Here is a 26,833-nt window from a genome sequence, read left to right as displayed (position 1 = left end):
CAAATGTTACCTGAATCTACAGTGTGATTGTCTCTCTGGAAATGGTGCATTTCATGATTAGTTTGCTATTTATGTGCCTTAGCTAGTTCTGTAGTTAAAATAAGGTGTTGAATATGGCAGAGGAATAATTTTTTCCCACTGTGCCTTAAACTTAATGCAGATGCCTGGTCTGCACTAGGATTTTACTACAAGATTGCCGACAAAAGCAATAAACGTATTGTTTATGTGGGATATTTTGACACTGAGGATGCATCCAAGGATTTATGCAGCTCCAGATTGATATACTACTTAAAACCTCCCTGGATGCTAGATGTGCACATCTTTATCTTTGCAGGATTTTTATGCATTGCTACTAGTGTCCCTGGAGTAAATTGATTTTGTCATGGTGACTTAATGTTCTGTTGCCCAAGATCAGTGTGTGAGATGGTAAACTTAAAATGTCCTTGCAATGGCCTACTGGAGAAGGGTTATAAATTACCATTGTAAAAATTATCTCTTTAAATTTTCTTTTCAATGTCCTTTATGTAGGTACAGTCTGGAGTAAGAGACTTCTGGTAAATGAGGTAGACAGCATAAACCCTATTGCCTGTAGATAACTGGTTCTGCATTGAAAAAACTTCCTTGTCAATTGAGTTGCCAAAGTGAGTAGGTTACTTTCATTAAAAAAATGAAATCCTTTAGAAAAGTAGCACTTGCTTTTCAGTCTGAGGTAAAAACTAGAAGAAAGACAAACTTGGAGAAATTAAAGAAAGTGTGTAGAGGCCTTCTCCCAAGTTCAACTCTGCTATAATAGTAGTGAATGATGGGCAGCCATAGTACATGCTTGCAGACAGTGCCTCACAGTCTCCAATAACATACAGAAGACCAGTGAGGTACATGGAGTCTGTATGATTTCACATATGGCCTGGCTTTTTTGATAATAACATATCAAGTTGGCATCTTAATTGCTACTCTCATACAGAGGAACTAGCAATGTAGCAGCTTGTCTGACAGTGTGATCTGTGTCTGAAAGGTGAAGCCTATTTCATGTGTAGGTAGTATTCAAGGTATTCAGGGTGCTGTAGTCTGCAGTCTGATCTCCCCCTCTGTGGCACTGGGACTAATAAAGCCCATTCATCTCTAGTGGTTGACATGCAACTGTACTGGGTGGTCTTGTGGCTTTGCCCTTAACATCCTTCCTGAGGTGGCAGGCTCAGCACTGTTTCACCACCTTTTTCTTCTGCCTTTGAAACTGCTATGTTTTGTTTGCTTCTGAGAAGCAGTTGCCAGCTAGTGCTGAAACCAGTTCTCTGGCTTTAGTGGATTGGTTTTGGACATAACGCCAATGTTGACCGAGATGGTGAGATGTGCTGAGAGGAACCTGACAAATGTTGAGCAGAATGACACTTTTATGTACAAGGTACACCTGTAGCTGCCCAGCATGACTCACTTGACCATGGCCCAGCTCCTGCTCACTGTGTTTCACAGTCTGGTTGCACCCAGGTAATCTCCATACAGCTTTGGCTTTAGCTGTGTGTTGAAATTCCATTAGCCAATATGGTTGGTTCACCTATTGATTTCAACAAAATGTTGAAAGGGACTTGAGCACTGTTGCAGAGTGGCAGGGTGGTAGAAATGCTGCAACCTTCTTTGAAGCGTCTCCTTCAGAAGCCGCTCAGAGTAAGACCACCAGAACAGCCATTTCAAGTCTATGCACACACACATGCCACAGATGGCTCAGCAGAGGAAAGACAAGAAGGATCTTTGTATAATGTATTCCAGTGAAGGTTTATTCCAAAGCGTGCTGAAGGGATCAGGAGCAAAGACAAAACCATGTGATCTGCACAGACTTAAGTATGGGGTCAGTGACCAATGACCTGAGGGCACAGAGCAGTGCAAAGGGCAGGGTAAAGGGCAGCAACCTGCAGGGGGAATGAGGGATGAATAATTGGGGTGGGCAGTGTCAACTGGCCAATGAGGGAAGAAATCTAATGTAGATCTGCAGTAGTGCTGCAAAGCACCATGGGCTAGGTCCTCTCTTTAGCCTAGGTGGGGAAAACTATGGTATATTATTCCAAGGCAAGGCCCTGAGGATTTCCCTGAGGGGGAGGGATTCAGAGAATTCCACAGAGCACAGCAAAAGGGGCTTTCCTAAAGTACTTGAAACTGGCTCTTCCTGCCTCCAGATGTGTCAGCAGCTATCAGGAGGAATAGCTAAGATGTCTGTATAATCCTCATCTTATGACACCCTTTAAGGTAACATAAGTAGTTAAAATCAGCAATGGAAACAATGAGGCTAAGAGTAAGATCTTGGTAGGGGAATGATGGATGTGAATGTTAGATCTGCTCCACATTGTGCTTTGAGTGCTGTCTGCTGCTGGTGGGGTGTACCAGTGTAGTGGGTCTAGCACTGGCCAAACGCCAGTGCACCCACTAGAATTATTTACTCATTTTCTGCTGCGAGATAAGGATTAGGAGGAGAGCAAAGCAGGCTCAAAACTTTAAAGGGTATAAAGAAAACTTTATTAACAGAACTAAAAGAAAAATAATAAATCAGAATAAACCTTCAGAACACTTCCCCCCCCAACTCCTCTTTGTTTTCCCACTGTCAACGTAAAGAGACAAAATTTGGTATTTTCAGTCAGTTTACCACTTCTAAAATAATCTTTCTTCAGTTTACTTAGGGAGAGCAGCCTCTCATGCCATGCCATGGAGACTTTTCCACAAGAAACAGTTCTCTCATGGTTTTAATTTTCACGAATAGCAGCCGGCCAGAAATCTGCAGTCGTGAAGTCCCTCCCATGGTTTGGTAGTCTTCCCGCAACTACCACCATGGGTTATCTCAGCTTATTGGGGTGCAATTTTAAGGATGAGCTGTTTAGTATAGAAACAAAAGTTTTTTTGTTTTATCTCTGGGAACAGAGGTTTTCTTCTCCCATCCCTGAGGCCAGGTTTCTCATCTCTCTCTGTTCAAGCTTTTCATTAGATCACAGCTACTTCAACATCTGCTTGCTTCAACACTGGTGCTTCTGCTCACGGCTATGACTAGAATGCTACATCCCCTCAATGCATTTCATGAGTTACAGGAAAAAAGTGCTGTGTATTAATATCTTCCTAAAGCCTTACAAGAGAATTTCAGCCCAAGACTAAGGCATCTCCTCATTCTCCTCCCATCTGGGATTTGACTCCTTCTTCACTGACCTCGGTATCTCCATGTTGTTTTCTTTACGTGTCTTCCCCATGTCCTTTTTCTCACTCGAGAGAGGATTGATGTCTGCAAGTTTCATCTGTGCACTGAAAGAGTTAATGTCTCACCCAGCCCTGTGGGTGGTCATGTGATCTCTGCCGGGCAGCGGCTGCTTTGACTGCATGGCTGTTTTCCGGCCCCTGCCGCGTTCAGTTCCAGCCGCGGGGCTGCTTTCTGCGTGGGGCTGCAGGGCCGCCTCTGTTCTTAGCCGCATGATTTTCCACGGTGCCAGCAGGATAGCTCGGCAGCTCACGGCTGGAACAGGGCCCAGTTTGGTTCCACCCGAAGCCGAGCAGAGCCGGCCTGGCCCATCACCCGTGGTTGGAACTTGCTCGTGGCAGAATCTCAGCTGAGCTGTGACACGGGCTGAGCTGGCCAGGCTGTGCCGCGGAGCAGAGCCTAGCTCGGCCAGCGTCCAGTTACCTGTTCAAAAGCTGGAAGCAAGAGAGTTTTTCCCGGCGTTTGTTCATTTTTAAATGTGATTTCACAGAACCATATTCAGCTCTCTTAAGTGATTTAACAGGGTGTCAATATTCAAAACTAGCTGTCTGGTTGGTTCTTTCAGGGATGAAGGAAGCTGCCAAGGTCCTTACAGGGAATCACTTCTGTAGCTCATGGATTTTTTCCTTAACTAAAAACCAAACTACGTTAAACCACAACAACCAGATGTTTTGGAAAAATGGCTGTTGGATATTTCATATAGCTGGAAGGCTTCAGAAACAAAGGGAAACTGATTCTTTGTTACGTATAATGCCACAAGGAGGACTTTAAAAATAATTTATTTGAAGAATTATGCTGTGGTATCTTAAGAAAGGTATTGTGATGTATTTCTAATCTAGCAAAAGAACCAATTATGTTATTGAACACACCATGAGCATGCTGGATCAGCTCTTTCGCAGGACAGGCTGACTGTTAAAAGCTGGCTAGGCGCTTCTGTGTTTAACATCTTGACCATGTAGGATTTGCATCCAAATTTTAAGCTGCTAATAAAATTCTGTGGGCAGTGAATGAGGCCTCTTGTTAACATTGTTTTCTTGTGTGTATCCAAAAATATCTTCCTAATGGTACCATTTATTATATAGCTCTGTTGTGCATTATCCAGTGTGTCAAGACAAGTGCCATGCTGGCTGACTGCATACCTAGTATGATAGTATCCCTTTTTAGAGCAGTGAGGATTAAACTGAAGAGAATAAGTGTGGTATTTCCGGTAGGAAGGGCTAGTCTTAATGCTAGGGGAGGCAGGGTGTGCTTTATGGTGCTGGGACAGAGCAGCCTCTGAGCACTGTGATCTGGAAAACTGCCTTTCTGATCAACCTAGCTGCTTCTTGGCTCTGTTTTGACCTTTCTTCTTCATTTTGCCAGTTAGATTGTCATACCCTGGGCTACGTTATTTGCCTAATTAATTTTCAGAGCTATAAAATATTTTTTCTTATCTGTCTTGGGAACAGGATAAACAGCAAGTGTCTGCAACACGTCCCTTAATCTAGAGATAAGACAGTGTAGAATTGCATAGGCTTATGCTGTACTACATGTTGTTAAAGCTGTTTTAAAATGTTTTTCAGGTTCTAAATGGCTTCTAAGAAGTTGGGATCTGAGTCTCATGGTAAGTAAAATTTGGTATTCCTGTCTCTTCAATAAGATGAATCCTACTATTGCTGCTGACTCATGTCTCAGCCTAGATAGTCCATAGAAACTAATCTGTTCAGCTCATGACAGAATAATACCTTCTCCTTCCCCTCACTTCCCCCTTCAAAATCAAAGCTGAACTGCAGTTGTGATACTGATTTGGTGTTTACTGAAGTGGACACTAGATTTGTCGCTCCTTTCTATGGAAGTCACGTGAACAGCTGGATTGAAAGTGAAGCTTTTAATATATCATAGAACTATGCTTTTTGCTCAGCAGTGAATTTTTTTCCTAAATTAGACTAATCTGGTTCAGCAGGCAAGTGAAGAGAATATTTTCTTCCACATTTGAGATGCATAGTGTCATGAAGATGATTGGTATAATAAAAATTATTTACCTGTATATGTGCTTATCTCTTGAGGATTAATATTTCTGTGGGACATTAAAGTCCAGTTTGTTGTATGTCATGTATCTTCTTCAAATCAGCAATCATTCAATGCAGTACAGGGCAGTTCATGTGAAATTTCTAACACAATTTTTCATGCTATAGAAACTTAGCATTGATCTTTCTGGGTAATTTTTCTGATAAGAGAGTCCTGCGGAATTCCATTTTTCTGACAGCTTTTTATTCAATCTTGCAAGTAAAAAGTTGAACTACAGAATAAGAAACGCTTCACTTAAATACGTGGTTAAGGATTAATAAAAATGACCAATTAAAACTCAATTTTTATATGGTCTCCTTTGTGGCCCAGTGATCCTGCTGCAAGATAATGAATTTATTTATTTACTATCTGCCGGCTTTTTACCACTTGTTCTCTTGTATCTATGAACATTCTGATCTGCTTGTCTTCTGAGTCTATTTTTACTTCTCTTTTGCTTCCTAAACCGGACTAGCAAAGACACTGCTCAGAGCTAGAATTCAATCTGTCTTAAATATTTCTCAAAACAGTATGCTGTGGTGGAACATGCTCCTGGCTTCAAAATAGCAAAATCAAAATAAATGGTACTGTAAGCTGGCTGCTTAACTTGTCTACTCTTCTGTGTACTTTCTGTTCCTAATGATACCAGTGACACTGCCATGGTATTGTTTCTGAGGAGTAGTAGTGCAACTTCCTTGGCTTATTATGTCTTAAGTAATTAGCAAGGCAATTCTTTTCAGTTTTCTCCAGGGTTGTTAAGAATTATTTTGACCGAGTGAATTTTGGCTTGCTGTAAAGCATCTAGTTGAACAGCTACCTGTTTCTTATCTGTTCAGTGTCTCTGGCAGGCTGATAGAATCAGTCAATATAGTTGATGTATCTCTTATACTTATTATTGAGCTGCTTATTGGAGGTTAGAGGACTGTTGTTGAATCACAGAATGATTGAGGCTGGAAGGGACCTCTGGAGATGGTCATGTCCAAAACCCTGCTCAAGCAGAGCCACCTAAAGCACCTACTCAGGACTGTGTTCAGATGGAGATGAAGATGGGAACATAAGGTATGGATGGAGAGGAAGGAACACTTTTCCTGTTTTGGAAGGTATTCTTAGCATACACCTATAACTATGCCTAAGCGTGTAACTTCAAATGCTCTTGTCATTTGAATAATTGGAAATTCAAGCTTAAGTTTCAGTAATAGGTACCATCTAGAAATACAGCTCTCATCTATTGCACAAAAGGTTTGTTATATCAAGTGCAATATGTTAATATAGTTGTATTCTCACTGTCACTATATAACTTGAAAGCTCCTAATTGCAATTTCTGAGAATTATGTGTGTTTTGTGACCATGAAAACGAAGTTCCACTTGGTTTCAAAACTGTTCCCCATTTATAACTAGTAACTGGTTTTATCTGAAATGTTTCAATTCTGCTACTTTAAGACAACAAAATTGTCACTTGATGAGACACTTAAAAGGGCTTATGGTTTTTTTTCATGTACTCTGAGTTACATGCATGGGAGAAATACCAACAAGATAGTCTCAAGAGGTCAAAACAAGAAGAAAAACTTTATTGGCAACTTCAGAAAATCAGAGAACTGTGGCAAAAGGTTTAGAGCAGCTGTCTTAGGTTGCAAAATGTAGCTGGGGGTGTGTATTCTATTACCATCTGTTAGAGGTGGGGCAATTATCTTCTGTTAATTCGGCAGTTTTCTTTATTCCACAACCAATCCTTCCTCCAGGAAATATCTTCTGTTAATGAGCCATTGAGTCTCATTGCATTACTGATAAAATTACATCATCCCATTGTGAGATGCTCTGCCCAGAGGGAGGAACCAAGCATTCCTACCTGGATATAATCAGAGATTTGGAACACCACAGCCAGCCTTTTCCTACTGGATTCCCAGAGGAGCAGCTTTCTTCTTTACTGGATTCCCAGACCCATCTATACCACCACTGGGTCTCCAGAGGAAAACGACACCCTTTTATAGAATCACTGCTTCAACAGAACCACATCTGTCACTCCAGGAGGACTGCAGCCACCATTTAATTGGACTGCTACCAATACTCTGACCAACAACAGGGTGTCAGGTCGTATTCTCACTCTGTCAGTATTGTTTTGAGGTTTTTTGTACTATTGCATTTGTATTTTTAATTTTCCTAATAAAGAACTGGTATTCCTATTCCCATATCTTTGCCTGAGAGCCCCTTAATTTCAAAATTATAATAATTCAGAGGGAGAGGGTTTAAATTTTCCATTTCAAGGGAGGCTTCTTCCGTTCTTAGCAGACACCTGTCTTTTCAAACCAAGACAGATTTTGGCACCCAATGTGGGGCTCGAGGGCATAGAAACAAAAAGGGAATAACAGTTCTTAAATAATCTATTTTTTGTGCTGATATAGAAACCTCGTTAAGTGTCACCATGTGGTCTAGCTTACCCTGGTTTGGGTGGCACGTAGTTGTGGCTATATTTCTCCCATTTGCAGGCCCTTATCTAAACATGGGTCCTATAACTAAGGCTGCTGTGGCTGTTATCCACTTTGCTTTATGCGTTACTAAGGTGAGGAACTAATGGATTTCTAACTTCCTCTGGAAGGCGGGCACATGGATTCAGCACTATCACACACTAACTGTATTTTTTGGGGGTTACTTTAATAATGGTACTTACTGGGAGGAAATGGCACTGGGTGAAAATTTCTCCCAACCCTTCACCCAGCTCTTTGCATCTGCCCCACCAGTTTTTGAAGGGTTCAAATCTTCTCTAAACGCTAATGATATACAATGGCTAGTGCTGCTGATAGGCCTGTTTTATTTAGCATTCAGAGATAAGTGAAGATTGACTTGAATAACCACCCTGACACCTACCCCAGAAAACAGGGATGCTGCCCCAGAACCTGACACTGCCCTGGGGACTAGGGAGGCTGCTGTCCCAGAGCCCTACTCTGCCCCACAGCCCACCTCAGAAATTAACCACCCGGATTGAGTGGGGGTTCTGGTGAAGGAGATACGTGAAATGAGCCAAATGCTGAAGGAGTACATTTCCCCAGCTGGTGAGAAACACTTCCCCTACCTCAAAGAAGGAGAGTCTAATGGTGCAGCAGTAGAACCCACAGATGTTACAACCATCCAGGTTCCAACTGAACCGCAAGGGCAGTCACAGCCAGCAGTAGTTGCCCCTGTGGAAATGAGGAAGTCCAAGATTAAATCAAAGCACCCAGATAAGGATAACAAAAGAGGGCCCTCACAACCCACAGGGGAGCCAACAGTTGAGATCATCACCAAGTCCCTGATGTATGAAAGTCTCCATAATCTGCACCAAGACACTGTACGACAGGGATGTGAGGCTTATACAACTGGCTTACTCCAGCTCTGGGACCTTATGGGTGCAAGTGTGCAACTGGATGGTGGTGAGGCAAGGAATTTGGGACCCTTGACCCCAGACTCATGTATTAATCAGATTTTTGTAAGGGAACCAGGGTCCCTTTCCCTCTGGGAGCGGCTTTTAATGAGTGTAAGAGAAAGGTTTTTCCACAGGGAGAGAATGCAGGAGCACCACCATAGAATGTGCTGGAAGACCCTGGAGGAAGGGATCCAACAGCTGAGAGAAGTGGCAGTATTGGAGGTATGCTTTGGGAGAGATGGACAGCATGATAATGACCCTGACAAGGCCAGGTGCACAGGGCAAATCTTGTGGAATATGGCAAATCTAGGGCCATCTCAATACACCACCTTCATTGCAATGATTGATGCCAATACCAACTGAGAGACAGTAGGTTCTGTTGCCAACAAGCTTGGAAATTATGAGTATGATCAATGGCCCAATGCAGACTCGTGTCTCTGACATGGTTAAGGACCTCAAAAAGGAAGAGAGAGGTGGTGAGGGAGGAGGTGAAGAGGAACAGTTCCTATATGGCACCAGTGCGAGTCACAGGCCCCAAAGTCAGAGCCCAATGTCCCCCAGCTAGAGAGAGAGGATACACCCCACAAGGTGACCTGTGGTTCTTCCTGTGTGACCATGGGGAGGTGGGATGGGAAACCTACTTCTGTCCTGGCAGTATGGGTGCATCAACTCACAGAGGGAAACACTAATCGAAGGATTTCCACTAAAGTAAAGGTAGCCTCAAGCTCCCATGACTGAGCTGCTGGGTATGATCTGTCAGATTCCCTTGAAAGAACCTCTAGTATGTACACCCAGGAAAGAAATAATAACCAGGGTTAGAGGGGCCCTGCCTCTAGCCAGGAAGAGGCATGGGAAAACCAGTTCTTTTGGACTGTGTTGATCTGATGGCCTGGCACACCAGAGCCAGAAAAATATGAAGTCATAGTTGATACTGGTGCGCGGTGTAACCTAATGCCATCGGGACATGTTGGGGCAGAACCTGTTTCCATTGCTGGGGTGATTGGGAGATCACAGCAATTGACCCTGTTGGAAGCTGAGGTGAGCCTGACTGGGAAGGAGTGGCAAAAACATCCTATTGTGGCCGGCCCAGAGGCCACATGTATTCTGGGCATAGTCTTCCTTCAGAATGGCTATTACAAAGACCCAAAGGGACTCAGGTGGGCTTTTGGAAGAGCTACTGTAGAGGCACAGTATTGGAATAATACCAATATAGCCGGATGGGATGTGCCTGAGCGTGTCTGACCCTTGGTGCTTAACCAAATAGTGGTAACTGTGGTGTTTCACCCCAGAGACACCTTTGGATAGCTCTGTGCTGCAGCTGGGTGCTTGGAGACAAGTCCAGGCATACAGGAACTCTGGTGGCTGCGGGATGGAGCTTCCCCCGTAACAGGGTCTGCTCCTCAAGTTTACCTCTGACGGAGAAGCTTTAAGGTGATAGCAAAGGAAAGGAGTTGGTTCTGCTGGAGGGTTTTGATCTAGAGTTTTATTCAGACCCACAGGCCTCAGAATCCAGCAACAGCTCCAACAGAACTCTCCGAACCATATGGTTGCTGGCTCTTTTAACCCCAGGGAAATGGGGAGGGAAGGGGTAGGAAGCCCACCAACCAGGTACATGAGAGGAGGTCTTAAGGGACAAAGGACACCTGGATGGCCCAATGTCCTCCCAGGGGTAGAGGGCATCTTTTGAATCTGCCAATCACTTGACGCCTTTCTGGAATGCCAAGATTGACAGACAGTACTCAGCAGGGGAAAGGAGAGGTGACTGACACACCTGGCAGGGAATTATCAGGGGAGAGACCCGAGGTAAACCCTGAAATCACAATGCAACAGCACAGGACATTAAGCAGTTCAACACCTTGCCTAGACTATCAGAAAACCCATCTGCAGTAGGACTCCTGAGGGTGGAAAAGCAATGAGTACCAATTGCCACCTTGATGGCGCACTGCCGGCAGTATCGGAGGAATCGAGATGCTGTGATCCCCATTCACAAAATGATCCGTGAGCTGGAGAGCCAAGGAGTGGTCAGTAAGGCCCACTCACCCTTCAACAGCCTCATTTGGCCTATGCAGAAATATGAAGGAGAATGGAGATTGACTCTAGACTATCGTGCATTGAATGAAGTGACTCCACCGAGCGCTGCCGTGCCAGACATGCTGGAACTCCAGTACGATCTGGATTCCAAGGCAGCAAAGTGGTATGCCACTATTGACATTGCTAATGCATTTTTCTCCATTCCTGTGGCCACAGAATGCAGACCTCAAATTGCTTTCACCTGGAGGGATGTACAGTACACTTGGAACCAGCTGCCCCAGGAGTGAAAACACAGTCCCACCGTCTGCCATGGACTGACCCAGACTGTACTGGAAAAGGGTGAAGCTCCCAAACGTCTGCAGTGTATTGATGACATCATTGTGTGGGGGAACACATCAATGGAAATATTTGAGAAAGGAGAGAGGATCATCCAGATTCTACTGGAAGCTGGCCATGCCATTAAGAAGAGGAAAGTCAAAGGACCTACCTGAGAGATCCAGTTCTTGAGGGTAAAGTTGCAAGATGGATGGTGTTAGATTCCCACTGAGGTCATCAATAAGATCACAGCAATGTCTCCACTGACCAGCAGGAAGGAAACACAGGCTTTTGTAGGCATCATAAGTTTTTGGAGAATGCACATTCCTGAATACAGCCAGATTGTGAGCCCTCTCTACCTGGTTACCTGCAAGAAGAATGATTTCCACTGGGGCCTTGAGCAGCAACAAGCTTTTGCCCAGATCAAGCGGGAGATTGCTCATGCAGTAGTGCTTGGCCCAGTGAGGACGGGACCAGAGGTGAAGAATGTGCTCTACTCTGCAGCTGGGAACAGTGACTTGTCCTGGAGCCTTTGGCAGAAGGTGCCTGGGGAGACTCCAGGCTGACCATTGGGATTCTGGAGCCGAAGCCAACTACACTCCCACAGGGAAGGAAATCTTGGCTGCCTATGAAGGAGTTCAAGCTACCTCGGAGGTGATTGGCATGGAAGGACAACTCCTCCTGCTATCTCAACTACCGGTGCTGGGGTAGATGTTCAAAGCAAAGGTTCCCTCTACCCACTATGGCACCAATGCCACCTGAAGCAAGTGGATTGCTCTCATCATACAGCACACCTGTATTGGAAAACTGAATTGCCCTGAGATTTTGAAGGTAATTACAAATTGGCCTGAAGGTGAAAACTTTGGTCTCACTGGTGAAGAAGAGCAGGGACAAGTGATATGGGCTGAAGAGGCTCCACCATACAACCTACTACCAGCAGAAGAAACACAATATGCTCTTTCCACTGACGATTCCTGTCACATTGTACAGGTGAAATGAAAATGGAAAGCAGCCGTATGGAGCCCCACACGACACGTTGCACAAGCTACTGAAAGAGAAGGTGGATCTAGTCAACTTGCTGAACTCAACACTGATCAGCTGGCTCTGGACATTGCAGAAAGAGAGAAATGGCCAAAGCTATACCTTTATACCAATTTATGAATGGTAGCCAATGTTGTTTGGGGCTGGCTGGAGAGGTGAAAAAAGGCCAACTGGCAGTGTAGAGGAAAACCAATCTGGGCTGCTGATAACTGGAAAGACATCACTACCAGGGTAGAGAAACTACCTGTGAAAGTCCGTCATGTAGATGCCCATGTCCCCAAGAGTTGGGCTAACGAGGAACACCGAAACAACAAGCAGGTAGATCAGGTTGCAAAGATATAGATGTCACAGATAGACTTAGATTGGTAACACAAGGGAGAGTTGTTCTTAGCTCGATGGGCCCATGATGCCTCAGGTCATCAGGGCAGAGATGCTACCTGTAAGTGGGCATGAGACCGAGGGGGGAATCTAAACATGGACAGTATTTCTCAGGTTTTCCATGACTGTGAGACATGTGCTGAGATCAAGCAGGCCAAGTAGGTGAAGCCCCTATGGTATGGTGGGGTGGTGGTCCAAATATATGTATGGGGAAGCCTGAGAGACTGACTACATCACACTGCCCCACATACGCTGAGGCAAGCGCTATGTGCTGACCATGTTGGAAGTCACTACTGGATGGCTGGAGACCTACCCTGTGTCTCATACTACTGCTCAGAACAGCATCTGCACCTGGAAAAGCAAGTCCTGTGGAGACATGGCACCCCTGAGAGAATTGAGTCAGACAACAGGACCCATTTCAAGAATGGCCTTATAAACACCTGGGCCAGAGAACATGGTATTGAATGGGTATATCATATCCCTTATGCACCAGCTGCTGGGAAAGTTGAACAGTGGAATGGACTACTTAAGACTATCTTGAAGGCACTTGGCAGGGGTACCTTTAGGAATTGGGAAATGAACTTAGCAAAAGCTACCTGTATGGTCAACACCCAAGGGTCCATCAATTGAGCTGGTCCTGTCCTGTCTGAACCCTTGCACACAGTTGATGGAGATAAAGTCCATGTACTAGTGAATGGTATTTTAGGAAAGACACTTTGGATTAGTCCCACCTCAAGCAAATGTAAACCCATCCATGGCATTGTTTTTGCTCAAGGACCTGATTACACTTGGTGGGTAATGCAGAAAGATGGAGAAGCCTGTTGTGTACCACAGGGAAACCTAGTCTTAAGTGAGAACTGTGTATAAGGTTTCATTGTGTAGAGTTTATTGATTTCAGTATGATGCAGATATTAATAGAATAAGGGGTGGATAATGTCTTAGGTTTCAAGATGTGGCCAGGGATGTGTAATCTATTGCCATCTGATAGAGGTGGGGCAATTATCTTCTGTTAATTCGGCAGTTTTCTTTATCTCTTCCACAACCAATCCTCTCTCTGGGGAAATATCCTCTGTTAATGGGCCATTGAGTCTCACTGCATGACTGATAAAATTACATCATTCCATTGTGAGATGCTCTGCCCAGGGGGAGGAGCCAAGCATTCCTACCTGGATATAATCTGAGATTTAGAACACCACAGACAGCCTTATCCCACTGGATTCCCAGAGGAAGACGAGGGCCATCTACACCACCAGACTTTCAGAGGAAAACTACACACTTCTACAAGATCACTGCTTCAACAGAACCACATCTGTCACTCCAGGAGGACTGCAGCCACCATTTAATTGGACTGCTACCAACATCCTGACCAACAGCATGTTAGGTTGTATTCTGACTCCGTCAGTTGTTTTTCTTTTGTTTGTACTATTGCATTTGTATTTTTAATTTTCCTAATAAACAACTGTTATTCCTATTCCCATATCTTTTCCTGAGTGCTCCCTAATTTCAAAATCATATTTCGGAAGGAGGGGTTTTACATTTTCCATTTCAAGGGAGGCTCCTGCCTTCCTTAACAGACACCTGTCAACTAGTTGAATTAGTTAGTTAGTTGAAAAGGACTGTGCACATCTTTTTCCTTCTTAAATATGTCATCACAGAGGCTTTATCAACTTCTCTAATTGGGCCAGCAACATGTCTATTGTCAGAGCCTTCAGGGATTGGCTCTACTGGACATAGTAGAAGTTTCAAGCATCTCTCTCAGAAGCTGCCTCTGTGGCTTCCCCTGCCCACTAAAAAAAACCCAGATTGTTTTAAACTAACACAAAAGATGAAGTGGGTAACAGCCATATTAAATAACAGTTAAAAAAACCCATTTCATTGCTCCACTTTAAGATGTGACTATACAACTGTAGCTTGTATAATACTTCCTCTACATAGGTTTTTCTTATTGCTTTAGAATCTTTCATTAAAAACAATTTGTGCTCTTACCCATCAGTGTGTTCAAGCAGAAGGGTCATCGGTTTACAAAAATAAAAGGATTCTTGTCTTTCTAGGTCAGATTTTAACTTCATGTAGTGGATTGATGCAGTCCAGATGCCTGGCACGCACCAAAGCCGCTCGCTCACTCCCCTACCCAGTTGCATAGGGGAGAGAAAATCTAACAAAGGATTTGTGGGTTGAGATAAAGACTGGGAGAAATCACTCCCCAAATTCTGTCACAGACAAAACAGACAAAAATTAAAGATATTAATTGAATTTATTGCTAACAAAATCAGAGCAGGGTAATGGGAAGTAAAATAAACCCTTAAAAACGCCTTCCCTCCACCATTCCTCCTTCCCCGGCCAGGCGGGAAGACAGGGAATGGGGGTTATGGTCCATTTATCACCTGTGGTTTCTCCCACTGCTCAGGGAGAGGAGTCATTCCCCTGCTGCACTGTGGGGTCTCTCCCATAGGAGACAGTTCTCTGCAAACTTCTTCAGTGTGAGTCCATTTCTGTACCAAAACAGTGTTGCTATGTAAGTACCACAATGTGTGTTTGTATTCTCAGTGGCTAGTATCAATTTCAGACAAACAAGAAGTCTCTTCAAGGGGAGATGTCTTAAAAGTCTCTTCAAGGGGAGATGTGTTATAAGGGGAGGTGTTGTTTTGAACAACATCATTTAGTATGTCAGTAGGTCTAATAAGATGAGTATTTGCAACACTTGAGTAATTTGGGCTGTGAGATGAGTGCATAGAGGTGATCCTGTATTGCAGTGCATTGCAACTTGGTTCATCATGTCCAGGGAGAGTGCAGCTGCCAGTGCTGGGCATGGGAACAAACGAGATGGGTCCTCATTTCAGAAAGCTTGAGAATCCATTTATTACCCCCAGGGAGGAAGAGCGGGATCTAGACGAAAAGATGAGGCAAAGGAAGGGTCGTGGGGTTTTTATAGGGTATCACAGGGGTGTAGTGAGGGTTCGGGTCAAGGGAGGAGTTATTAGCAACACAAGAAGGGTAAGATCAAATTCCTGTCTCTTAGGAACAGGGGCATTCCACAATTCCCCCATTTTTAAACTGATTAATGCATGCTGAACAACTTATCATAAGGGGATTCTCAGGAATATGACTTAATAGTTTACACAACCAAACTGAGTATTATTAAGCTAAATTAACAAGGAATAGAAAAGCATTTGAGACTTAATCACAAAGGATAAAGTAACAGAAATGATGATACTTGATTAAATGAAGGCATTTTTACTTAATGAGTTAACAGTTTAATCTCTTCTAGCTTTTGATCTTCTCACCAGAAGGGGTGCATTTCTTTGATCTTCTCTTTATGAGGGGCACAGTCTTTAGTGTTTGGTCTCAGCTTTAGTACTGGTGTTATGGGTGTTGTTATCTTGAATGATGATGACTGCAAAGTGAGGGAAGCGGCGAGGGTCCCAGGCGTAGGGCTTGGAATGGGGCCAGCGCTGGGGGTGCGGTGGCGAGGCTGGCTGATTTCTTCACAGGGTTGAGCAGCCCTGCCATGCGGGCCTGGGGCGGGGCCAACTGCAGAGGGGTGGCACAAAGAGGAAGGAGGTAGGTAGGGGGGAAGGGGAGGTTCAGGATTGGAAAAGAAGGACTTAGGTGGGAAAAAGGGAACTCTTAAACAGCATGGTAAGTGCCATTTTTAGAAAGAGGGCCTCGGACAGCGCAGCCATCACCTTCCAGAGTAGGGAACAGGGGATATGGAAAGACAGGGGGTGAAGGAGGACACAGGACAGCGAAAGGACGGTAGCACTTTTGTGTCACTTCTGGACGGATTCCGTCCCTTGTTCTGCCTTCAGGGAAAGGGGGATAGGATGGCAGAGAGGGACACAGAATGACAGAGAGACGGTAGCAACTCCATGCCATCCTGGCAGTTTTCACTCCTTGCCGCACTCTTAGGAACAAAAGGGTACAGAAAGATATGTATGAGAAATGGCTACTCGCTTTTCATAATTTTAGAAAGGTTTATTAAACCTTATCAAAAATACAACAGAAGACTGAATAGAGAAAAAGTTACGGTGCCGGGAGCAAAGGATTTTCCTGACCGTGTGCTCACCCACACAATGGAGGTTTCACCTTTTAACCCTTTAACCCCTCCCAAAGTTCTGTCCATCAACCCCTTCTTCACTGTCCAGTGGTGGAGTTCTCTTCCTCAAATCCTGATTGGAGGTCAGCTGTCGCCATAGTGACAAGCTGACCTTCCCAGATGTCCCAACCCTGGTTGTCTCTTGATAACAACATGAAGGGGTAAAACATAGCTATAAATCTATAAAACCTTTCTTAACCTATACAGATGATATTTGTCTGTTAATTGTGAGAGTCAATCATCACATTACTCACCTATCACATATGGGCAGCTTCACAGAAACTGAAAAACATGGGGGTTTACAGGAGGGGGGACTACAGATTCAGAGCATCACCACGCTGTATGCAATCATCCATACCTGTCCATAAGTACCCTCCAGGGCTTTTACCATCCATAAGATGCAGCTGATGTGTCGGGAAAGTTGACAAGTGTCCACGGAATGCTCCTTTTTGCAGGCAGACTAGCCGCTTGTAGCTCTTAAAAACTCCCTCCCATGAAAAACGAAAAAACTTAAACCGTTCATAAGCATCTCGCTGAGTGACGGTAGATGTTAGTCCCATTGCCCGGTCCCAGTAAGCTGGTGCTCTTACTGGGAATTCCCCTCCCCATAAGCTTTTTACCTTCATGTTCCTTTAAAGATGGGAGTCCTGCAAGACTTACGGGGTGCCGGTAGTTCTGTTCTCACTGGCTGCCCGCATTCTCCACCATTTGTTGCAGTGCGTTGCAACTGGGTTTGTTGTGTCCAGGGAGGGTGCAGCTGCCAGCGCCAGGCATGGGAACAAACGAGACAGGTCCTCATTTCAGAAAGCTCAAGAATCCATATATTACCCCCAGGGAGGAAGGGCGGGATGTAGACAGAAAGATGGGGCAAAGGAAGGGTGGTGGGGTTTTTATAGGGTATCACAGGGGTAGACTCAGAGTTTGGGTCAAGGGAGTAGTTATTAGCAACACAAGAATGGTAAGATCAAATTCCTGTCTTTTAGGAACAGGGACATTCCACAGTACTGCTTCACTTGAATCATCCTGCTTAGAGCATGACTTGTGCCAGGGGGACTAAGCAGAGCATAGTAGCAGCAGTCTCACCAGACTCTGAGCAGATGAGAGATCTAGTGGTCTGTGGCCTGGTCATGATTTATCAGTCTCAATGCAAAGGCTGTCAGAGTTGTTATTTCTACATAAGCAAATGCTTTGTCATATCCAGGTTCTCAAATTGCCAGTTCAAATGCAATTTGGATGCCATGCTTCAAATAACTATGTTGGTGTGATGCCTAAAGAGGCTGATCTAGAACAGAGACTAGACAGAGTTAATATAGTAGGTATTTATCAAAAAGCCTTAAAGGATACACCTTGGGCAGTACAAGAGCCTGGCCAGGGCTAACACCCAAGATGGACTCAAGATGGTCACAAGATGGACAAAGGGTCACGAGTTTTCACACTTTTTTAAGTTTTGGTCCATTTACATATTGGGGTTAATTGTCCCATTACAGCTTCATGTTATGAAGTCCCATCTTCCTGGTTTGCTCTCTTCAATTTGCCATTGTTTATGCTTTTGTGCCTGAGGCTGTAACAGTTGTCCTTTATTCTCAAGCTGGAAAAGGATTGTCTAACTACCCTGTGAAGAGAACTTACTAACACTTAATATGAAGTTCAGAGTTACACACCAAGGCAGCACAGAATCTGAAAAATATGAAAGCTAAAACTTAAGGCATCAGGTGGCTAGTGAGGTGCCATCTGGATGCTGTGTTGTTGTGTTGTACAATGCTTGAATACATGCTTCTCACTAAGGATCAGTGAAAATACTACTATATTCTTGCTGGAACACTTTTTCATCCTGATGGTGTAGATAGGATATAGGTTATTTGGCCTGATGGTTTCAAAGCTGGAAGAAATAATACTTTTGTCCAACAGGACTCTGGGACCAGACACTGGTGCATAGTATGGGAGTTTAAGTGATGATAGCACATAATGACAGGACCTGGCGGTCCTGGTCAACAGAAAGCTGAATATGAGTCAGCACTGCCCTGGCAGCCAGGAGAGCCAACTGTGTCCTGGGGGGCACCAAGACAGCCAATCAAGGAAGGGGATTGTCAGGCTCTGCTCTGCACTGGTGCAGCCTCACATTGAATATTGTTAGCAGTTTTGGTCACCACAATAAAAGAAAGATAAACTATTAGACAGTGTTATGAATGGAGACAAGAGCTTTTAGACGAATCCTGCCTTAGGCTTAGATTTCTGGCAGTGGCTCTGAGGCGGCCTGCACCTCAAATTGATCTCACTCACAAGTTCTTAAGAATGGCCAATTAACGCTATTGTAAAATGAATTATTTATTGAATAGACACAAGATTAGCAGACAGAAGACTTTAAACAGACTTACTACACAGAATAAAACAAAGAACTTCTAATAGATACAAATAACAGTGCATTATAAAACGTACCTATATTACAGCTAGCAAAGAATTAGTATAGATTAGGAGTTAATGTAACTTACCACCAAATTGATTATGGAGTACACATAAAGTCCTTTCACTCAATTCCTGGAAAAGTAACCACGGAGTTTGCATCCAAACTTTGGGAAGCAGCCCTACATATTACTGTGCAGAAAACTTCTGCTTTGTGAAAGTTTTGTGTAGCTTTTATAGTTTGTAAAATTATATGTCTGTCAGTCAGAAATTCCAGCAGCTTATCTTCCTACATCTTTGTACTACTTTGAAAACAAAGCAGCAGAGGATTCCAAGTCAGAACTGCAATTTAATAGGAAAATTAAAATAAAGGCAAAGAACACTGGCTTAAACTGACAGTCAGGATACAACCTGACACCCTGTTGGTCAGGGTGGTGGTAGCAGTCCTGTTGAAGGGATAGATGTGGTTCTGTTGAAGCGGTGATACTGTAGAAGGGTCTGCTCTTCCTTTGAAGGTCCAGTGGTGATTATGGAGCTCTTCTCCTCTGGGAATCCTGTGGATAAGGCTGCTCATGGTGTTCCAAATATCAGATTATATCCAGGTAGGAATGCTTGGTTCCTCCCCCTGGGTGGAACATTTCACAATGGGGTGATGTAATTTTGTCAGTCATGCAGTGAGACTTGATGGTCCATTACCAGAAGATATCCCCTGGTGTCCTGGTGCATGGGGACGGAGAGATGACACACATCGGGGTTTTCATGAAGCAGAGAGACTTTATTGGCGTACACAGCCCTTTTTATAGGCTATTCAAAAGAATCTGAGTTTGACTCATTGGTTACCACACAGCTATTGACCAATAGCTACCTGCTTGCATTCATATCTGGGACTGGCTCTCTGTAGCCAAACCTCTCTTCCTCTTATAAGGCATACAGTCCATCTTATGTCGTGACAATTTTGCCTTTTCTGTTTTAAAATATAAAACTTTTTGCTACACTCAATCTTTCTAGCTATTGGTGAGTTCCATAAGTTTTTTACTATCATGTCTAGGAGCTATTAAAGTACAATGTTACTAGGTGGCACGCTGCAGGTTAATTACTTGAAACTTAAAACTAGAGCATTGAAAACAAAACTTTAAAACTATCAGAGGTAGCATTAAAAACTGCTAAAGGTAGTATTTAATGTTTTTTAAGGGTCTGATTTTTGAAGTCTAGGTGAAATCACAGGTGAGCTGTTATTCCTAAGGTTTCTAGCCGGTACAGAGTGTTGTTACCCATTGAATACTGGCATTTGTGGAAATATATGCATCTCCCCCTCTCTGTTTGTCAAAGAGACACTTTTACCTGTGTTAGTACATCTGGTTATGGTGAGTTGGTGATAGCAGGGAGAGACTTGGAATATTTAGAAAATTGGTATTAATTTCAACAGGAGTTGGTATGAACGATTTAGCTATGCAAAAATATGAAAAGTAGTAGTTAGTGTTGTTTGGTTTGAAAATTATTTTATAGACATTGTAAACAGAAGTGACAAGAGTCAAGTACTAAGAAAACTCTGCAACTGAAACTTGTTAATTTAAAGCTGTGGAGTGTATGGAGACTTTTAGGTTATTATATTTTATGGATAGCATGTTTAACAGAAGAATTTAGGCATTTTTAGTGTTTTGCTTTAAGATGAGACAGGGTTAGGGTTTTTATGTCAGTGGTAACCTTTTCTATATAAAGGAAGTGGTTATAGAATCACAGAATCACTAGGTTGGAAGAGACCTTCAAGATCATCGAGTCGAACCCGTTCCCTGACGAAGCAACTAAACCATGTCACCAAATGCCACAAACAGTCTTTTTTTAAACACTTCCAGGGATGGTGACTCCACCACCTCCCCGGGCAGACCATTCCAGTACTTTATCATCCTTTCTGTAAAAAACTTTTTCCTAATGTCCAACCTATATTTCCCCTGGTGCAGCTTGAGACTGTGTCCTCTCATTCTGTCAGTTGCAGCCTGGAGAAAGAGACCAACCCCCACCTGACTACAACCACCTCTCAGGAAGCTGTAGAGAGTGATAAGGTCGCCTCTGAGTCTCCTTTTCTCCAGGCTAAACAACCTCAGCTCCCTCAGTTGTTCCTCATAGGGCTTCTGTTCCAAGCCCATCACCAACCTCATAGCCCTCCTCTGGTTGTGCTCAAGCCTCTCAAAATCCTTCCGAAACTGATGGGCCCAGAACTGGACACAGTACTCAAGGTGCGGCCTCACCAGTGCCAAGTACAGGGGGAGAATGACCTCCCTGCTCCTGCTGGCCACACTATTCCTGATATAGGCCAGGATGCCGTTGGCCTTCTTGGCCACCAGGGCACACTGCTGGCTCATGTTCAGTTGGCTGTCGACCAGTACCCACAGGTCCCTTTCTGCCTGGGCACTGTCCAGCCACACTGTCCCCAGCCTATAACACTGCAGGGGGTTATTGTGGCCAAAATGCAGGACTTGCCACTTGGACTTATTAAACGTCATCTTATTGGATTCCATCCATCCATCCATCCATCCATCCAACCATTCCAGATCTCTCTGGAGAGCCCTCCTACCTTCCAACAGATTGACACATGCTCCCAGCTTAGTGTCGTCTGCAAATTTACTAATGAAAGACTCAATGCCCTCATCTATGTCATCAATAAAAATATTGAACAGAACTGGCCCCAGCACAGACCCCTGACGGCCACCACTGGTGACTGGCCACCAGCTGGATGCAGCACTGTTCACCATCACTCTCTGGGCCCAGCCACCCAGACAGTTCTTAACCCAGCAAACAGTGCTCCTGTCCAAGCCGCGGGCTGCCAGCTTCTCCAGGAGTATGCTGTGGGAGACCATGTCAAAGGCCTTGCTGAAGTCCAAATAGACAACAGCCACAGCCTTTTCTGCATCCACCAGGTGGGTCACCTGGTCATAAAAGGAGACCAGGTTGGTCAAACATGACCTACCCCTCCTAAACCCATGCTGGCTGGGTCTGATACCCTGGCGATCCTGTAAGTGCTGCGTGATGACACTCAGTATAAACTGTTCCATTACCTTACTGGGTACTGAGGTCAGGCTAACTGGCCTATAATTACCAGGATCCTCCTTCCCACCCTTTTTGTGAATGGGTGTCACATTGGCCAGCTTCCAGTCATCTGGAACCTCACCAGTGAGCCAGGACTGTTGGTAAATGATGGAGAGCAGCTTTGCAAGCTCATCTGCCAACTCCATCACCCTGGGATGGATCCCATCTGGTCCCATAGATTTATGAACATCCAAGCAGCTCAGCAGTTCTCTAACTGCCTCCTCCTGGATAATGGGGGGACCATTCCGTTTCCTGGCACCATCAACCAACCCAAGAGGACAGTTGTCCTGGGGACAAGCTGTCTTCCCACTAAAGACTGAGGCAAAGAAGGCGTTAAGCACTTCTGCCTTCTCCGCATCTGAAGTTACCAAGTTCCCTCCCTCATCCAGTAGAGAACAAAGGTTGGTCTTACCCTTCTTTTTACCATTAATATATTTGTGAAAACATTTTTTATTATCCTTTACCAATTTGCCAAATTAAGTTTGAACTGAGCTTTGGCCTCCCTGATTTTTTTCTACATGCTCTAGCAGCCCCCTTAAATACTTCCTGAGAGACCTGACCCTCCTTCCAAAGATGATACATCCACTTTTTATTCTTAAGTTCCTTCGAAACCTCCTTGCCCATCCAGGCTGGATGTTGGCCCCATCGACTCATCTTTCGGCACATAGGGACAGTCTGTTCCTGTGCCCTCAACATCTCTGTTTTGAAGCACGCCCACCTTTCCTGGACTCCTTTGTGTTTAAGGATTACTTCCCAAGGAACCCTCTGAATAAGTCTCCTAAAGTGGCCAAAGTCTGCCCTCCATAACTCTAATGTAAAAGTCTTATTAACGTTCATCCTGATTTCATCAAATATCGACAACTCTATAACTATATGACCACTGTGCCCCAAGCAGCCTCCAACCACCATATCTCCCACCAGCCCATCTCTATTTGCAAACAACAGGTCTAGCATAGTCCCTCCCCTGGTGGGCTCACTCACCAGCTGTGACAATAAGTTTTGCGGAGAAAAGAAGAAATCTCACAACTTTACAAAAGTTATAAAGCTCGGTATGTTTATTTACAGCACCGGACGCATACGGAGAATATTCCCCTCAAAAGGCATGCGTACCCCTGAAGATCTCAGGTCTCCTGTTATCCCCCTTCCAAATGCATATGCATACAGTTTCACAATGGTTTCATACATATTCATTCCGCGTGACATTTATCGCCAGTTCTTCTTTATCCAAGGAATTTCTAGGTCGGGGGCAAATTGACCTCATGGTCTTTTCTGTTTTTCTTTCTCTGTCTCCTTGCTGTCTCGGCATGCGAGTTCTTCCTTCAGCTTTGGCCTCAGACTTTTCACCGCTGCTAGACACTTCACCTAATTCAGAATGGATCTCTACTCTGTCTCATTCCCCCCCTTTCCTAGGAAATAAGTAAATTCTTTTACTTAATGAAAACCTTCATGACAATAAGTGTCTTTTAATGCTTCACTATGTACGTTTGATAAAGAGGTTAGTACAGCCATTCGTTTTACTATTCTCCAGTTCCAAATTAACAATATAATAGATAATCTTAAGCTTATCTCAACTAATATTAGTAAAACTACAGTGGGGTGGCACAACTTATTAAAGATTCCATTTGCAGTTGGTGACCACCCAAAGATCACATCTCACCAGTGATGATCCATGTTTTGTTTTATTCTTTTTAGAACTCTGGTTATCTCCTTTGTATCATGTTGGACAGTAATTAAGGTTATCCTTCCACTTTCTTGGATTCCTTTCAAGTCTTCCAATAGGTCTTGGTGCTTAATTAATTGTTTTACGAATGTAAGGTTCATCCCAATAGGGGTAGGTGGTAGTCTGTGATACACTGTGTAATTGGCTGTAATCAGCTGGTGGGATGTTACTGGTACCAAATACGAAGAATCACACCCAATAATCTTAAGAAAATTTTAAATACAGAGATTAGAATGGTTTCTACTAGACAGAATAACATCATTGCTATCAATTTGTACAGCAGCACAAGCAGTTCTCAAACATACACCCTTTTCCAGTATATACGAGCACAGTTTTCTGGTCAGTGACTGGATGAATTTCAAAGTGACAAATACTCTGATCAGTGTCCAAACACATCTTGGGCATTAACAGTATTGCTTTCACAAATGAATCCCATTTGTTCTCTAGTAATGCAGGATTCTAAGTTTACTGTCTGCCACTTTTCATTCATCTTTTCATGCCCACACTCTATGTTCTGAAGGATAGAGTATTGTTTTTTCATGGTTTAATCTTAGGGCAAGGATGGGATGGATAACATAAACAGTGGCATTACGTATGGTAAGCACAAAGGCAGTGGCCACATTAGAAACAGGATCATAGGTGAAATTCACCATAGTCCACCAGGATTGAAACTTCCTTTCAATATCAATTGCATTATCCCACACAATTTCTTGAATTTCAGCTGGAAAATTACCTTTACCCATTTCCCATATGATCAGAGCTGCTGTTGCTTGTATCGATAACTGTGCTTGTATACAACTGAAAGCTAAAGACACATTATCTTGAACTATACTAAGTGCTTCTACTGTCACCTTGTGGTCTTGGTCCCCGGCCTTTTCATACTTCCTTACTTTGGCAGTACTTTTGAAATCTGTCACTGGCTAGTTCCTAATGCCAATAGAGATTACTATAAAGACTGCTTCAATTTTGTTAGGCTACCTGCTGCAGCGGCCAGTTTATTCATCAGTATTTCTGAATCAATTCCATTTAAAACTCCTGATCTTGTCCCTAATATGCCTGTTAGATGTTTGTTATGGGGAACAGGAACTGCTTTCTGTCCATGACCATCCCTCCCTGCCAGAGGGATGTGCTGGGCTCATACTACAAATTCAGACACACTTCACAAGTGTATCTGACAGAGGTTTAGGTCATACTTGAGGCAGATGTTTGTTCTGAAATGTAGAGACCTCAGGGAATCTAACTTCTCCCTCCCCCTCCAAAGCACCTGATTTCCCAGATGTGTGGCAAGCAGGAATGTCTCTCCTGGTCTACAAAACCTCACCCACCTTGCCCCTAGCTAAGATCAAGCTGTGGACTGTGTTCAGCGCAGAAGATAACAGTATTTGTCAAACAGATGAGAATAAAACTGGCTGGAACATATGGGATTTGGGTAGAAAGATTTCAGGTCCAAGCCTCAAGTAAATAATGAAGGGGAAATCTGAGAGAAGAGCCTAAATTCATTGCAGTGCCTCAGAAGAAACTGGGATCAGGTTTCTGCTACTTGAAACACTCAGCACAAAAGTGATGTATTGAAGTGGAGGGAGAAGACCCATCTTTCATTGATCAGCATCGACTCCGATTTATTCATCAATTAGGCACTTTTTATAACAGTGTTAATTCACTTCATGCATATTGCAACATCTGAGCTCCTGATAGGCTGTAGAGAAAACTTCAGCTCCTCCTTTTATTTACAATACCTGAAGTTAGTTTACTGAAACCAAGATCAGTGTTCTCACCATGATATGAAAGGTTCTCAAAACCTTCATATCTGTTCCCAACAGGCCATCTGTTCCCAGTAGCAGCCAAGGACAGAATGGTCTGAGAATCTTGTTGTTTATATAAAAAGTGGCTGAGAACCTAATTATTTACAGAATCAAGCCTGGGAAAGGCTGCTTTTTTCCCTTAGCTGAATCCCTTCATGGCCTCTTTCTTTAAGCCATGCTTGAACCAGGCTCTCCACACTTCCCCCGTTTCTTTCTTTTTGAGAAAGAAGGTTAGTTTGCCAAGTTTTCTCTATTATCCTACCAACCATATTTTGAATGCAACCACAAAGACAAGGCAAAATAAGTAAAAGTACTAAAAGCATACCTAATATCCCTATAGCATACATCACAAGGTTTCTTAACCATGGACCCAATCCTAAACCTTTAAGCCATTCATCAATTCCCAACCCTTCTTCTTCTTTAAGATTGTGAAGACCTTGCTGTAGCTCTTTTATCTTAGTATGAATTGACACAGAATGATCAGATAAATTCATGCAACACATCCCTTCAAACTCTTCACACCCATGGCCTTGTGCTAGAAGCAGAAAATCTATAGCGGCTCTATTTTGTAAAACAGCGTGATTAACACTTTGCACATCTGCAGTTAACATATCTAATATCTGTGAAGTCTTATTTAATTCACCCTTAGCCTAGCACCCCAGTTGTTTTGCTAAATTCATCGCTTTGTTGGCAGCACCTCCTGGCAGGATAGTTGAAACCACCACTTGTTTCAGCTTACTCCAGAACCATGGATCTCCTATTTGACTACAGTCTAAGTAATGTAAGCTACGCTTTTGTCTGCTTGTATTTTGGCTTAGTTGCATTAATATAGATATATCGGGGTGAAATAATGATAATTTACCCAAGTAACAAGGTCCACCCTGTGGCTGGGCCGGTACACCATTCCAGGCTCTATCTCCGCAAATTAAAAATATCCCGGTGGGTAATTTCTTAGGTGTCATGATACTAGAGCCTTTGCATTGGCTATAAAGTTGTTTGGTTACCATGTCCAAGCCCAGAGATGAATCCAGAGTGGCCCAGGTTCCTCTATGCTGATTCACCTTTGGAGGGTTTAAAGAATAAAACTGAACCATCTGCCGTTTGAAGTGCTAGTCATGCTGGCATTTGCACTTCCAAAAAGATCCAACTCCTCAGGAGGGGAGTGCAAAGGAGTGTTAAGTGATTGAATTAATAAACATTGGCGGTAGCCGTCACTCTGACTGGCAGTGTACCCTCCTCGTAGGGGCAATTTAATGCTTGTCATATTACGCAGGCATAGAGTTCGGTTATTAATAAGACT

At 43.7% G+C, this 26,833-nt stretch overlaps 1 protein-coding gene across 7 annotated transcripts in view; it reads left to right on the top strand.

Annotated features, from left to right (window-relative positions):
• LOC135460517 (ubiquitin-associated protein 1-like) overlaps nucleotides 1-26,833 on the top strand; it is a 104,870-nt gene that overhangs the window by 10,558 nt on the left and 67,479 nt on the right. For all 7 annotated transcript variants that reach the window (XM_064737379.1, XM_064737380.1, XM_064737378.1 and 4 more), the window contains exon 2: nucleotides 4,789-4,829. In XM_064737379.1, coding sequence (XP_064593449.1) covers nucleotides 4,796-4,829 — 34 coding nt within the window. In that variant the 5' untranslated portion in view covers nucleotides 4,789-4,795. The remainder of the gene's footprint in view (nucleotides 1-4,788; nucleotides 4,830-26,833) is intronic.

Source organism: Zonotrichia leucophrys, unplaced genomic scaffold, assembly GCF_028769735.1.
Source record: "Zonotrichia leucophrys gambelii isolate GWCS_2022_RI unplaced genomic scaffold, RI_Zleu_2.0 Scaffold_52_357736, whole genome shotgun sequence".
NCBI lineage: Eukaryota > Metazoa > Chordata > Aves > Passeriformes > Passerellidae > Zonotrichia > Zonotrichia leucophrys.
This window is presented reverse-complemented; position numbering and strand designations above follow the sequence as displayed.